The sequence below is a fragment of the Sinocyclocheilus anshuiensis genome, unplaced genomic scaffold (assembly GCF_001515605.1).
Source record: "Sinocyclocheilus anshuiensis isolate Anshui unplaced genomic scaffold, SAMN03320099.WGS_v1.1 scaffold943, whole genome shotgun sequence".
Lineage (NCBI taxonomy): Eukaryota > Metazoa > Chordata > Actinopteri > Cypriniformes > Cyprinidae > Sinocyclocheilus > Sinocyclocheilus anshuiensis.
In genome coordinates this window covers 532,102-547,945 of record NW_015542391.1, presented here as the reverse complement: position 1 = coordinate 547,945, position 15,844 = coordinate 532,102, and the positions used below count along the sequence as shown (strand labels likewise).

The window sequence follows — 15,844 nt, the reverse complement described above, 5'->3', positions numbered from 1 at the left end:
CTTCGTGGGATATTGATCAACTATATGAAATGATATAAATATATACATTTTCTGCCCCCATCTTGAATTCGGTTATCTTCTTAATGCACTTTAATAGACTGAATCATGCAGTGAAAGAACGCGTACGAGCATTAGTCTAACCTAGACTTCATCACGTAATGTACATGCGTGTTCTCTGTAGATGTGTTTTGTTAGGTTTTTGCGATATACTCGCACATCGTTAAAACAACTATTATGACATTATCGCAGACGATATAAATATATTGGGTGGACCAGCCGTCGATCTGAGTGGGCCAGTGCCACCCTGCCCTTATGTAGCCTCGCCACTGCTCTGGACTTGACCGCGAGGCTTGTTATGCCACAGACCACTGATGAATGAGAGAAACGGGATCATTTCAAACAAAGTGTTTACGTTAGATTCGTCTAAGCACTTTCACTCTCTATGAGGCTTTAGTTCATTATAACACCTGCACAGTCGCGGAACCTTGGCCATGGTCAGTTCTCTTACAGCTTTCACTTTGACCAGCTGTATATAATATGCGCTATAAGTAGATGCTTAAGCAATGGCGACAGGAAACAAAAGTGATTACTTTGTATTATAATAATGTGTTATTTTGTATAAACGTCTGATCGGTTAAAAATAAGTGGGTCCTCCTTCTCTAAAACAAACGGTGCGAAATCTCTAAAAGACCTTTCTGGCATCACCGACTAATAAACAGTGTCGGGGTAACGCATTACAAGTAACACGAGTTACGTAATCAGATTACTTTTTTTCAAGTAACTAGTAAAGTAACGCATTACTTTCCATAAAAAGTAACTGAGTAACGTAATTAGTTACTTTTTTATGGAGTAACGCAATATTGTAATGCATTACTTTTAAAAGTAACTTTCCCCAACACTGCTAATAAATAAATTACGCACGCACTGTGACGTCACGTCTAAAAGGATTAGCGGGAAAGATAGTACAATGATGTAATTAAGGAAAGGTGTCACTTACAGTTGTTGAATACAGAGCTGGAGAACTTTTCAAAGGAATTGCCTAATTTGTTTTTCCTGCTTGTTTGCAATGCAATAAACCTAGGTGTTATTTAGAGTTATTTAGTCAGTCTATTTACTATATTAGTGTGGGATTATTAATTGTTTATTTTTCACAGACATTGGGTCAGTGGTGTGTTTCTTATTTATTTATTTATTTTTAATCATTTGCATTATTTATATAATATAATATTTTTGTGTGGCTTAAAGTAAAAAAATGTTTAAGTGTATATATATATATATATATATATAATTATATATTTAATTTATAAAACTTTTGTATAATACATTTTTTAATGTATGCAACCAACAAAAATAACGTGTCTATCTATCTATCTATCTATCTATCTATCTATCAAATAAATAGTCTATATTGCTGGGGTCTGCCTCTGGGGATTTGTTTTTGTGGGTGGGGGATTTAACACCCCCCTTCCCCCTCTCTCCCTCTAGTTTTAGTCCATTGTTGTGAACCTTCCCCTCAGAGTGCTGTTGTCTCCCACTGCCAGTGAGACTCTTGCTCTGCCCCAGAGTGTAAGCAGTGAGTTGCCAGATAGAGACTCTGCGGCTCTTCAGTTTTAAACTCATCTAAACTGTGGAGCGAGTCATTCTACAGGAACCCAAGCGAGAGAGAGAGAGAGAGAGGGAGCTGAACCCCACTCCACTGTCATTACGCGCAAATCACATTATTCATGTGAAAAAGACAGAGGGACGCTACAATATGTTTGGTATTGGATGCTTTCCATAACACAATCTAAGGCAGGAGGTTTTTTTTTTTTTACATTTTGAGAAGAAAAGGAAACACGGTCTAAATCCTCCGTGTCATTCATTTCTGTGGATATATGCGGTTTTTGGACTCGGGAGAAGCTCATCGAAGGAAAGCAGCACTGGACTTTGAATCTGAAGATTAGTAGTCTTCCCTTGTACTATCAGCCTATTGGTTTTATTTTTGATGGATTTACCAGCGTAACAAAAGTTGCTTATTGGATTTCCAAGGATAAATAACTTTGGAACGGCGAGGAAAAAAGGACACATGAGTGTCTCGAGGGCCACCAAGATCTGAGGGCACTAAGAACTGCTGGTACCTTATCGAACCTATACGGACCGGGCAAAGTACACACGAAAATAGGTAAAATGATTATTTGCGGTAAAACTGGGGTCAGATTAGTTGTAGGCTATGAATATTATTTATATTGATATTTATTAAATAATCAGTTGCTTCAGATACATGAAACTAAAAATGAAGCATTTTTCAGGGACTTTGCAGTAGGCTAATCAGATTATAAATTAGTGTTTAGTCTGAACTTCTCTTGCGCTTTATTTATGCGCATTTGATCAATTTAATATGAAAATACCATCATATCATTTTATTCGTGAAATACAAATGCGTATTAATTAATCTAGTTCAAATCTAGTTTCCATTCATAATTATGTAGGCTATATATTTTTGTTTCTGTTTGGGTTTAGGTTTATTTGCGCTCAGAATTACTTTCATTAACTATACCAAGTGGTTTCACGCTTGTAAGTGGATTTATTTAGCTTAACCAAACTCTCACTTCAGTGCGATATTCTCGTATGTTTTGAGAACACGTGTGTCTCCTCGTACCCGAGAGCTTGACGTTTGGGCTTATTTATCTCTCATGCTGAGCAAAATAAGCATTTTAGAAACACATTTGGAGTAAGTAAATACGTTGTAATCTCTTAATTGTAGGCTACATGAATTGTGGCTAAAATATCTTACATGTTTAAAAGTTCAAAAGTAGCCTACTTTAAATTAATATCTCTTCTATATATTTGGACAATTGGCTAGCTGTTGCAATCGTAAATGTTCCGGATCCAATTCATGGGTTTATATAGAAACGGCCCATTAAAAGCACGTTGTACAGGTCCCATTCATAAACAACTGTCCTTAACTGCTGCGCATTCGTACCTGAGTGTTATTCATGTCCATGAGGGACGTAGACAATGTCCAACAGTGATGTAGGTGTACAATAGGACATTCATTTTAAAATGTGGTTTGGTGGGCAGGGTTGGGATGTGCAATGCATTATGCATAATGTCATTTTAAAGGTTCATCTTTCACAATAGTATCTGTGAATTGTAAATCAGCTCTGCTTTTCTCCCAGGTTTGTGACTACACCGAGGTTGCCAATGCCTGGAGTCAGCATTTGAAGCTGACCAGCTGTCTCCCACACTTACAAACATTACCTCAGCAAGATGTTGAGCATCTTTAAGGTTTTCATTACCATCTGCTTAACAGAACTGGTGTTTTCAAGAAGCATAACATCCGGGGAAGTCCGGGCAAAAGGTACGGATTTAAATATACACTTTTTCTATTGAAATTCATAATGCATCCATAATCTGACCCTCTGTAATGAATGGTTGGAATATATGATGAATTATTCAATATATGATAAACAGAGCTGAGCTGATGGTGAAGAATTAAAGTCCAGGGGAAGTTGGAGAGGATGTAATCGTTTAGAGAGTAAAACAATCCCAGTATTTCCTTGAGCCATAAACAGTGCTACCTGATCCCACCAAAGCCCTGAGGCTCGGAAGTGTAAATCTGTCTGGCCCAGTGCCAGTAAAAGGGGATTGTGGGATGCTCGGAGTGGTGGGAAAAATGGGTCTCCTATTTAATTGTACAGACATGGGATGTTTAGATTTTGTACCTGCCATGAAGGTATCTGATTATTTCCAAGAGCTATTAAGACTTTCACAGAGTTGGATTCCAGAGTTTTTTGTGTGATAAAGCCTCATGCATACAAATCAGAGGATTGTTTTAAATCACAGTATTAGCCATAAGCTTTATGTGGCAGTTTGTGTTGGGCTGTTGATATGCTTAGCCTGAGCGCACCGCTCTGAGTTCTAGAGAATGAAGGGAACAGATGTAGACCCTTGTGAAGACTGGGGCAAAGTGTTCGTTAAAAGCATCTTTCTCTGAACACTTGTGAGCTACATACAGAGCTAGGAAGGTGATAAAGGTTGAAAACCCTGTGGTGCAGCCCAACAATGCCCCACTAAGTTCCTGCCAGGAGAAATTAAAGTACTTTGACAACTGTAAGACTTTAATGTGCAGAGCCACCCAGTCAAGTGAGAAATGCAGCGCTAAAAGAACAAGAAGAGGCAGAAATGAACTTGTACAAATATGAGCATTTCATAGTAATAATATGATTTATCTACAGCTAAGTAATATAATGCCTTGTTTTCAATTCAGAAATAACACTAGAGTCATTTGTGGATTCTAGAGGTTATAATAAACATTTTACTGTATACAATTTTTTAAAAGGACCTTTATAAAATTTCAAAGTTTCCAAAAGGAAAGGTAGTTTTCCAGTAGTTCATTAGCAGTGTACGACACTTCGGGATTGCAAATCACCCACTTATGATACCGTTAAACCTAAAAATGTGTACTGCATGGGTCTGAAATCTCAAATAATGATATATGTCCCTATAAAATATGTCTTTAAGATACATATTATTATGTAAAGTTTGCCATTTGAGCCATTCAGCTTATTTTTAGTGCACGCACGCATGTGTTTTGTTTAGCTTGTCCTTTATTTTCCTGCTGACCATTCACACCCTCTTCAGGGTCAGATACCGGCCAGGCCCTAGTTTTATTCAGTGAAGTTCATTAGTGTATTGGTGGAAGAATGTTATGCTTCAGTGCTGGAGGTGACATTGCTTGGTTAGGGGGCGTTCTTCACTCAAACGCTCAAAATCACATTCACCTCCGGGCCACAAGGAACACTGCTGTGAAGTCAAAGTTAGGTCATCCTCAGCTGAGAATTGTGTTTCTGTTCTCTCTTTTGTTTGTGGCTTTGTTTGCCTGATTTGCTCCAAAACAGTGGTGATCTCTGTGAGAAAGGATCTAGTTAGCAATTAGCGAGAAGTTATGTTAATTAGATGTGTTTTTTAAATGTGGTTTTTACTAATTACAGTAGTAGTTGTTCAAAACCTTCTTTTCTCTGTTCCGCCAGATATCCGAGTTTCTCGACCAATTCTTTTTCCTGGATTTCCTGAGAATGCTACTGTGTTGGTTGGAGGACATGTGAAGTTGGTGTGTAAACTCCACCAGCCAGCCTCAACACGTCTCCAGTGGTTCAAGAAGGACAGCAATTGCCTGGGGCCTGATGGATCACCACTTCTTACAGCGCTTACGGTGAGAAAGTGATTTAAAGATCCTCTATTCTGCATATTTTCTGTCTTCAGGAAAGAGGGCGTAATGTTACATTTGTTTCCCCCTGCAGCCTCTTCTTGAGAACTTCTCCAAAGTCAACATTCTTCCTTTAGTGAATGTCTCCATGGAAGATGCTGGGGAGTATGTATGCAAAGCGGAAAACTCAGTTGGTCAGATTACACGCTCTGCCTGGGTGGAAGTCTTATCAGGTAAGCCATATTATCATCTAACCTTCTCATCATCAGGGCAGATCTTCCGTCATTCTCTGACAGGTCAGCCAGGTCAGCCATTGGCGTTATATTGCCATGAAAACAGGTTTATGAGTATTTAGGAGGACAAAACTGACCACTAGAGTTGAAAGGTCACATCTAAGAATTAAACTTCAGTTTAGTGTGATAATGTTGCCATTAGTAACTTTATTTTTCATGTTTTGTCCTAGAAGTGTCTGAGGAGCCAACTGAGGAAACATCAGAGCATCTACTCCTAGAGCTTGGAGATGTACTAAAACTCCGTTGTGATACAAACCGTCCTGGAACTGTCCAGTGGTTCAAGGGTGGTATACGGGTGCATCACAATGCTCGTATCCAGATAAGGGCAGCAGTCATGGAGATTGCTGATGTCACCTTTGAAGATTCAGGAGTGTATGTGTGTATGCTACGTGGCACCAAAGAGGCTCTACGCAATTTCACTATCACAGTGGCAGGTAGGTTCTGCTACATGGTGACCTTTAAGCAGATTTGTAGTCTTCAATAATAACCCTTCTTTTGAATGCTCATGTAATAACTTGAACACTTACTGCTTTTTTGCAGATGCTGTAGGATCAGGAGATGATGATGAGGACAATGGTCTTGATGATGCTGGTCCTGAGACCGAAAATGACCAGGTCTACATCTCCAGAGGTTAGTGTTCATTGCATGTTCAGTTGCATTTCAGTTTTAGAGTGATAGCTTGAAATGTACCATTGGTTTCTACGTTTTAGCACCATACTGGACTCACACTCAAAGGATGGAGAAGAAGCTCTACGCAGTCCCAGCTGGAAACACTGTCAAATTCCGCTGCCCTGCCACAGGGAGCCCTCTTCCCACCATTCGCTGGCTAAAGAATGGTAGAGAATTCAGAGGAGAGCACCGGATTGGAGGCATCAAGGTGAGAGATTGTTATTTTTGTTTATTGGAGACTTGGCAATATACTAAGTATCACTTCATCCTCACATGTTACCATTTTTTATTCATAGCTACGACATCAGCACTGGAGCCTGGTCATGGAAAGTGTGGTTCCCTCAGACCGTGGGAACTACAGTTGTGTGGTCGAGAACAAATATGGGTCCATCGCTCACACCTACCTCTTGGACGTGTTGGGTAAGAGGGCTTCTGCTTGCTTGCTCTAGACAGCCGCCTGGCTCCACTAGGAGCCATCAAAGGCCTGCCATGCTTAGCAAATGTCAGAGGCAATAAGCATCAGATCCTGTACCAGCAGCTCAGTGGCGTCACATAGCGAGACAGGCACCAAATGCACCTCAGAGAGAGCCACAGGGCACACTGCTACACCACAGGCACCAGGGTTCACTCGAGGCTGTACATGTCTATACAGATATTTAAGATCCTCACTGGAAGAGGGCAATAAATATCATCACAGCGGGAGAATGTGGGGTGGGGGCTGGCATCGGTCTGTATGGTACGTGCCTGGAAGCGCTGTGGGTTGAGGCGTCCAGACCAATTTTCTACCTGACCTGTGACAGACCTGTTTGTTAAGAGTCCGGCGTGGGGTCAACTACTGTGTCCTAGTAGACAGGGGGAAAGAACAAGGAATAAAGAGCCCATCGACTTCAAAGCAACCCAACACATGGGCTTGGCTCTAAAAACCCCTTAATGGAACTAATTAGTGAGCGTTGATCAGCTTTGGAAGTGCCGCTTGTCTATCCCTGTGCCTTATCTTTCATCAAATGCTCTTGAATGTCAACTTTCATAGGCAACATTATTTTGTTGGATGTTGAGAACTTCTAAAAGAACTGTTAAATATCTTACAGATATAGTGTAGAAAAGTAATGACCTTCCAATTTCTTCTTTCAGAACGCTCTCCACACAGGCCCATCCTTCAAGCTGGTTTACCCAAAAACACTACAGCTGTAGTGGGTGGAGATGCCCAGTTCCTGTGTAAAGTCTACAGTGATGCCCAGCCTCACATCCAGTGGCTAAAACACATAGAGATGAATGGCAGCCGCTATGGGCATGATGGCATTCCTTACGTGAAGATTGTGAAGGTATTTAGCAAGTCATCCATTATACTTTTCTAAAGGTGAAACAGATCTGTATGGAGCAAACAAGCACTAAAAAGTTTCTTCCAATTTTTCAGACAGGAAGCTTGAACATGTCTGAAGTTGAAGTCTTGTATCTTACCAATATCACAATGGAGGATGCAGGAGAATACACCTGCTTGGCGGGAAACTCTATTGGTTTCTCTCATCAGTCTGCTTGGCTTACAGTCTTATCAGGTAGGTTTTTATAGACACATTGATGACTCAAATTCTAAAAATTCTTTGAGACTCAAAGGTACAAGTAATGAAAACTTGTCAATTCCACAGAGGAGGATGTGGCCAAGGAGATGGACCTTATGGAAGCCAAGTACACTGACATCATCATCTATGCCTCTGGTTTCCTGGCTCTGGGAATGGCCATTGTTGTAGTGGTCCTCTGCCGTATGCAGGTTCATCCCAGTCGGGAGCCTTTTGATACTCTCCCAGTGCAGAAACTCTCCAAATTTCCTCTACGCAGACAGGTAAGATGACATTTCTGAACAAACCTCATGAAAATTCCCCAAGAACATGGTATTCAAAAGAACATTGTGGATTCTAATCCTGTATGTTTTGGACCCTATCACAGTATTCAGTGGAGTCCAATTCCTCTGGAAAATCAAGTGCGTCATTGATGCGGGTGGCTCGTCTTTCCTCCAGTTGTTCCCCAATGCTGGCTGGAGTTATGGAGTTTGAACTGCCTTATGACCCTGACTGGGAGTTTCCAAGAGAGAAGTGAGCACTACCAGCAACCATAGCTGTAAAAAGTTTCCTTTTATATGATGGTAAACTAAATACTTATTTGAATTCTTTTGTGCCAGTTTGACTTTAGGTAAACCACTTGGAGAGGGCTGCTTTGGTCAAGTGATGAGAGCGGAGGCTTATGGGATAAACAAAGAGAATCAAGATCAAGTAACAACTGTAGCTGTTAAAATGCTAAAAGGTACATTTGTGCTTTCAGCCATTGTATTGAAGTGTTGAGCATTTTTGAATTGCAGACTAAGAAGGATTGTTTGGTCATTTTCAGATGATGCAACTGACAAAGACCTGGCAGACCTCATCTCTGAGATGGAGCTAATGAAGGTGATGGACAAGCACAAGAATATCATAAATCTTCTTGGTGTTTGCACACAGGATGGTAAGTTAAACACTGTGGCATCTCATGGTTGCACAAATTCATTCGGCCATTTGACTTAATTCCAATGTATATTTCTGGTTCAGGTCCGCTGTATGTGCTGGTTGAATACGCATCTAAGGGTAGCCTACGGGAATATCTCAGAGCACGTCGACCTCCTGGCATGGACTACACCTTTGATGTGACCAAGGTTCCTGAAGAACAGCTCACCTTTAAAGACCTAGTTTCCTGTGCTTACCAAGTCGCAAGAGGCATGGAGTACCTGGCCTCCAAAAGAGTAAGTTGCTCGCAGGGCTCAATTAGCTTCGTTTTGAAACCTGCCCCCTCACATCTTATCAACACATCCCTTTGTCTGACACGTGATGCCAAGCATTCCTTAGTGGAGTGGTGGTGTGTCGTGTTTACCGCTGTGTCCATCCTGTCTCTGTGGGCTTTGTCCTTTTTAGCACTGCCATAAATCTGTTAGCAAGCAGGCGCTCGGACCCGCCTGTGCACTGGATCGTATTACTAGCTCTTTGTGGCCTGCTAAGAATGCAGTCGTCTGAAACCCCTCCATTAAGGGCCACAAACCAGGGGCCATTTTTGTCCTCTTTTTCAATCCTCAAATACCACTAACTATTTAAAATGAAAACCAAAATAAACTTAATGACATGCATTTACATCAGAAACCAGCTCTGTGTTGTTTTTCTGTGAAGTCCAAGTCTATTTAAAGTTGGGGTTGTTTAAACTTTTGCAAATGTTGCTCGCTATATCTTGATTCAGACAGCATTCCTCATATAGAAAGTAGTTTGTCATTTCCGTCGAGGTTTCATCTGGTTTGCGGGAACAAAACTCTAGCCTCACTGTGAACATGTTTATCTACTTACCAGAAGCGGAAACATTGTTTGGGTCAATTCAACTAAATAGAAATCTCTTTTTTTGTCTCAACAGTGCATTCACAGAGATTTAGCAGCAAGGAATGTTCTTGTGACAGAGGACAATGTGATGAAAATCGCAGATTTTGGTTTGGCAAGAGGAGTGCATCAGATTGACTACTACAAAAAAACCACTAATGTAAGTAACAATTCTATTCAAAACGTTCTTAGAACTGTAGCTAGATGTTTTTTGCTCTTTTGAAGAAATCCCATATGTAAGCAGGGCTGTATGACCCTGTTTGTGCCCGTTTAATGCTTTAATGCTTTTAAAGACAGATGTGTAATGTGTCCATGCTGATTGGCAGACAGCTTAATAGAAGATAATTAGGGAAAGGGGGGCGGGGATTAGCGAAGGAGTGGGCAGTCATATTTTTGAGGATCAAAAGGAAGTGGAGTTCTTTGGCTCAGCCTGTGTGGCAGCTAACTGTCCCACTCACAACCCTGTTGTTTCCAATTTCAGGGACGTCTGCCAGTGAAATGGATGGCACCAGAAGCCTTGTTTGACAGAGTCTACACACACCAGAGCGACGTGTAAGTCTGGCTAATCCTTGCAGCTATGCCAAAGAATCAGCTGATCAAGGATCCCCCCGGCTGGAATGTCGGCCCGTTCAGATTAACCAGAATGCACCAGTACAGTTTAATCCTGATGGTGGATGTTTTTAACGACTAAAAAGTATATATGGCTCAATGACTAAAAATGTTCTCAATAAGAAATTTGAATTAGTATTGCTCAAGCTGATTACCCTACATGGTGCACTGACATTTTTGGTCTCTTGTTTCCAAAGTTGGTCTTTTGGAGTTTTGATGTGGGAGATTTTCACACTGGGAGGATCACCATACCCTGGGATACCAGTAGAGGAGCTTTTTAAGCTGCTGAAGGAAGGTCATCGAATGGACAAACCTTCCAACTGCACCCATGAACTGTAAGCATCAATCTGTTCACTCAAAAACATGTTTAACGTCGGTCTTCAAGGTTATGTACTTACATTCAAATTGCTTTTATTAGCTACATGAAGATGAGAGAGTGCTGGCATGCAGTACCAACACAAAGACCAACATTCAAGCAGCTTGTAGAAGAGCTTGATAGGGTGCTGGTGTCCATTTCCGACGAGGTAAACACCTATTTTGGCAACAGTTTGAGTCCTAGAGTGTTGTTTTATATCCAAACCTCTAAACCATTTGTATTTTTACATTTTCAGTACCTGGACCTGTCCACCCCTTTCGAACAGTATTCCCCATCTTGTGAGGACACCTCCAGCTCTTGCTCTTCAGACAATGATTCAGTGTTTACCCATGATGCTATGTCAACTGACCCATGCCTTATTGGCTACCACGATGTGCACTCTCGGATGGACCTGAAGACGACAATGCGATAGTCCTTTTTGGGCACAAGCTTATGGACATCAGATCTTGCTTGGAAACACTTCGGTACAAGGATTTTCACCTTTGTTGCTCTGCCTAAGAACATTATAACAATGCTTGGCACTATGAAACTTGGTGAGTGGTAATTTTCACAGAGAAACAGGACTGAGTCTGGTCATGAGCTTTTTTGTTTAAAGTTTTTATTGAATGGGTGCTGCTGTATGTAGAAAGCTACGTTGGAGCAGCATACAGGAGCGTTTTCACACCAGATTAAAAAAAAAAAAAAGAGAACATTTATTTTGATATAAAAAGCAGATAGCATTGATAAATATAAATATCTCTCTATATAAAATTATTCTACATTTTTTTATTTAAAAAACTGTCTTAAATCTCAGGATCTTGCATGTTAAAAATTGCTGTAGTGGCAGCAAAGTGCCTGATTTTTGATTTCCTGTGAATACCTTAAAATCTTTTATGTACATATCATTACAGAAAACAATTACATTTTATAAATTATTCTAAATGATATAAAGTGAAGGTGTTACTTAGGTGAAGAAATTATGTAAATCTGTTCTGAAGCTATCCCTGAATGATTCTTCATTTCATCGACACATTTACAATAGTTCGCTGCTCGTACCATTGTACACGGTCAAGGCTAAACCTCTGAGCGCTCAACTTCCTGTTGTTCTGTTCATTTCATGCCTCAGCGTTTGGTAAGCATGGTTTGTCATGGTCTTCTCCCCAGCCATTCATCCCATTCAAACTGAGACATTGCGGGGACCAGCATCGCTTCCATTGTCAGTACTGTACAGAAGAAAAGGACTCGACTGAATGTGAAATGCCTTGATATTGATTGATTTCAAATGGTGAATCCTCCATTGTTTGGCTGTAACCTTTTAACCACCCCAGTTTGTTTGCGGGGTCCAGGCATAGGCCTAAGTGGACAATGGTCTCATGCAGCTGTAATGTGTGTGACTGCTGGCTAGGGTGATTGGGGGGCTGTGTGCAAATGAGAAAGCCCCTTTTTATGCTAATGGCTCCAGCTGCCCATCTTTATCCTGCATATCTTTTAATATACAAATGCTAATGCTGGCCTTTCTAAATAACCTTTTAACCACCCCAGTTTGTTTGCGGGGTCCAGGCATAGGCCTAAGTGGACAATGGTCTCATGCAGCTGTAATGTGTGTGACTGCTGGCTAGGGTGATTGGGGGGCTGTGTGCAAATGAGAAAGCCCCTTTTTATGCTAATGGCTCCAGCTGCCCATCTTTATCCTGCATATCTTTTAATATACAAATGCTAATGCTGGCCTTTCTAAACAAACTCAGCCATGTCCTTCAGGGAATGCAAAGCCTCATCCCACAAGCTGATAAGAAGCCAATGGCTTTTTTCAAGTTAATTTACCTTGTACTTTGCATTCTTAGCCAGGGACACTCCTATAGATCCCTTTGGGCACATTCTGGGACAATACTCCGAATGAGTTTCCCCAATGTGAGCGGAACTGTTCAATTTGATTTATCACCAGAGCTCAATCTTCTTTCAGGCAGCTACAGTGATGTATGACGTCTAAATAAGAAACAAATGCTTAGGCAGTGCATGACACCTCCAGAATTGTAAGAGCACATTCTTTGTGTATGAAATTATAAACCACATGACATTCCATTAGTGTATTCCTCAGTGTAACAATCAAACAATGTTATTATAAATTTCCCCTCAAGAGAGTTATTTTAGAAATATTTAATTTATTTGTTTATTGTTCGTTTTATATTAAATAAAGTATAATTTAAAATACTGGCCCATATTGTCTATGTGAATGTGATCAAATTGCAGAACATGTTTCAGATCAACGGTTTAACAAGGTAATTATTTGTTCTATGGACATCAGATCAACACACTATTTTGTGCTATTGTAAACTGTTTGTATTTCGATCTTCAATTGGGCAGATTGACTTACTGATCACACCTCAGCATCTCCCTCTAAATGTCTAGACGCATATCTATTGCATCACTGTCTTATCTCTCATGTGTAGCAATCCATTAAGAGACAAGCATGACAACTATCACTATAGTCCAAATGTGTCTGTCTCTCCATGGAGACAATCTCAGCCAGCTGGTCTTGGTTAGATAAGAGTTTGTCCACCATGGAGTGGGCGTCTCTCATCTTTGCATCTTTAGCCAAAGGGCAAAGGCCCAAACCAGCCTACCAAATGCCATGGGCTGCATCAAGCTCTGGCTTCCTAATTCGTTTTTTCATAATATAGGGTGATGTCCGTGATTTCTGGGGACAGTCCCCAGTTGGCTGGAACTGTGCTTGGAAATGTCCCTGCCAAAATACCCCAGAATTGTCCTTGTTTTTTGTCAGCAATCCTTTAGAGACTTCAATAAAAAAATTGTTCTGATTGTTCTGATCTTACTGATCAAGGAACTATTGGTTGGCAGCAAGCAGTTGAGGTCAACATCTTCCCTTTCCTTTTTCCAAACTGAGGGTATATAGTTGATGCGTTCAATCATTTGAACCCATGACCTTAGCACTGCTAGCACTATGCTCTACCTACAGTAATAATGCTAAATAACATGGTAAATGGTACTGTGAAAAAGAAGTGCACCTAATTGAATTGAATGTGCACTTGCAGTATACTTTAGATCCTTAAAGTATATAAAAACTGCATTTGCAGATAATATATTACTTAAATAAAAACCACTTAAGTGTACCTAGAATACACTTTCATGACTGTTTCTTAACACATTTACACTTTGTAATAAAATGTCACATTAAAAGTTGACCTAGAAATGCATATTTATAATGAATGTTTTAATAATCTTCAAAGAAGTGCACTTATTTTTATGTGTTAACATACTAAAGCACAAGTACTTCATTATAGCTTTAGTCTGTTATTTGATATTACATTTAAACTATTTTAAATACCCTATTGCAATCTTCATGTGTAATTTCAAATACATTTTTAAAAAATAGAATAGTTTCAATAGAAATGACATTTAGTTTACCATAAATGCTCGTCAGTACATTCGGCTGTATACTTTTCAATGTATTTCAAAGACAATAAGAAATTATAAAATCACACATAAAGAGATCAGTCAACGGTCATCATAATTAAATTCTACTTATTAAAAAAAAAAACACTCTACAGAAAAGTTCAGCTAATTGCATTTAACATCAATTTAAACTATAATAAATGTTTATTTAATTGTAAATAACAAGCAGTTAAGTATCCAAAACATTAAATTCAGTTTGCAGTTAAGTATATTGTTTTAAAGTATATTATTTCCATAGTAAGTTATGCCAAAGTGTAGTTATTTTTCACAAGAGATATCAAAGTACTACATGTCTGTACTAACTATCTTAATATGTATTTCTAAATGAAGCATATTCTTTTTTGTGCACATGTAGCCCTGAAAAGTACATTATTATGTTACATGCAACATGGCATAATTTGTCAATCTTCTTATCAAAACCTCTTGAGGAGTGAAATTGCTAAGGAGCAAAGTAATAACAGAACATATGCCAGTGGAAACATCTTTATGTTCTTACAGTAGGCACTATGTCAATGTCATTTTTATCTGCAGAAACCAGTGTGTAGTATAGTAAGGCCAGCCAGAGTAATTATGTAGCAATTACTTAGAATATTACATCAGCTGTTTGCCTTCCTGTATCCTGTTCCAATTAAGGTCACACACTTACAAAATCTCTCTTTATCTGGACACATTCCCTCACATAGGCCTACGTTGTGAAGAAAAAAAAAACACTAATGAACATTAGACTCATTTGCAAAACGAACTTTTCGAGATTCTTACAGATTACAGTATATTTAATCTTGTATATTTTCTCTCAGGTAACATGATGTAAAGACTCACTGTAGTTGAGTCATACTAACCGTTCAGCTGTTCATAGTTAATGTTCAGCCGCTTAGCCTTCAGCCCAGCGCTCCGGATGAAAGCACAATGGCTTATCTGTGTGTGTGTGAGTGTGTTTTCTCGTTCTCTCTATCTGCTGATCAAGGGAAGTATTTGAACACTTGTCTATACACAGAGCCTCTGTGGATAAAGCCTAGAGTGTGTGAGGCCAGGAAGTGTGAAGGGTAAACATCCCCCAGTAAATGGCGCCATTTTATTTTGGCTCTTACGCTTCCACACAGGTTTGGACTTCTTCATTGAAATGAACTGTCAGAACTGGCCTGGCAAACATCAGATTTTATGGTGAAGATATAATGCTGTTAGATTATATGGTGGAGTTTGACATTTGACATTCCGCCTAGTTAAACTTGACGTCAGACTCTATTTTTCCACGAGCACTTCAGTACACTGTAAAAGTTAATGTCTTGAATAGGCTCAAATTTATGTAGATTGTCTCACCTAATTAAAAAATCTCTCATGTGGTCTGAACCTATAATTCATAGGTTTTACTAAGCCTAACTAGTTTGCAAGTAGACATAACTATTAAAGTGCTGTTTTTTTGTCACGTAATTTCAGTTGAAATTGCTAAAAACAACAAAAGCATTTCTGAGATTAGGTTCCGAGCATGCTGTGCAACTGGATAAAAATAGTTTATTCTAACTGTTATTCTGTCAGGACCACTATTGTCAAAGATGATTGACAATTAGCATACAGTTTGGATTGGCGGTATGGTTCTGTTCTGGGCAAGAACTCCCTGTGCATCCATGCAGCATAGCATGGATGAGAGCAGGGAGAGCAGCGATAACCCCCCTGGGTAAACAGAACAGAACCAACATAAATGTATTGCAGATATCGTTAAAGTTCAATAATGTTATGTACACATTTTAGAATTAGTCTGATTCAAAGGAGAATCAGAAGGCTGAATCCTGACTGACAGAGGAGGAGTTGGGGATGGAGGAGGGTAATTAGCTATTGAGCAATGCGAAAACTGCTGATAATACTGAAGGACCTTATATATGAA

The 15,844-nt window shown here is 39.7% G+C and overlaps 1 protein-coding gene across 1 annotated transcript; it reads left to right on the top strand.

Moving 5' to 3' along the window:
• The first annotated feature begins 1,534 nt into the window (after positions 1-1,534).
• fgfr4 (fibroblast growth factor receptor 4) lies at positions 1,535-11,224 on the top strand. Its single transcript, XM_016491972.1, has 20 exons — positions 1,535-2,161; positions 3,159-3,340; positions 5,013-5,194; positions 5,283-5,421; positions 5,652-5,915; positions 6,022-6,111; positions 6,192-6,358; positions 6,447-6,570; positions 7,282-7,472; positions 7,565-7,703; positions 7,794-7,987; positions 8,092-8,237; positions 8,324-8,445; positions 8,530-8,640; positions 8,724-8,914; positions 9,568-9,690; positions 10,012-10,082; positions 10,337-10,474; positions 10,558-10,663; positions 10,751-11,224. The coding sequence occupies exons 2-20, from the start codon at positions 3,250-3,252 to the stop codon at positions 10,925-10,927; spliced, it is 2,766 nt and encodes a 921-aa protein (XP_016347458.1). The 5' UTR covers positions 1,535-2,161; positions 3,159-3,249; the 3' UTR covers positions 10,928-11,224.
• The last annotated feature ends 4,620 nt before the right edge of the window (positions 11,225-15,844 follow it).

Coding starts and splice junctions, on each gene's coding strand:
- fgfr4 (XM_016491972.1), top strand. CDS start 3,250: ATGTTGAGCATCTTTAAGGTTTTCATTACCATCTGCTTAACAGAACTG. Junction 7,473..7,564: donor CTTACGTGAAGATTGTGAAG/GTATTTAGCAAG, acceptor CCAATTTTTCAG/ACAGGAAGCTTGAACATGTC. Junction 10,475..10,557: donor TCCAACTGCACCCATGAACT/GTAAGCATCAAT, acceptor TGCTTTTATTAG/CTACATGAAGATGAGAGAGT.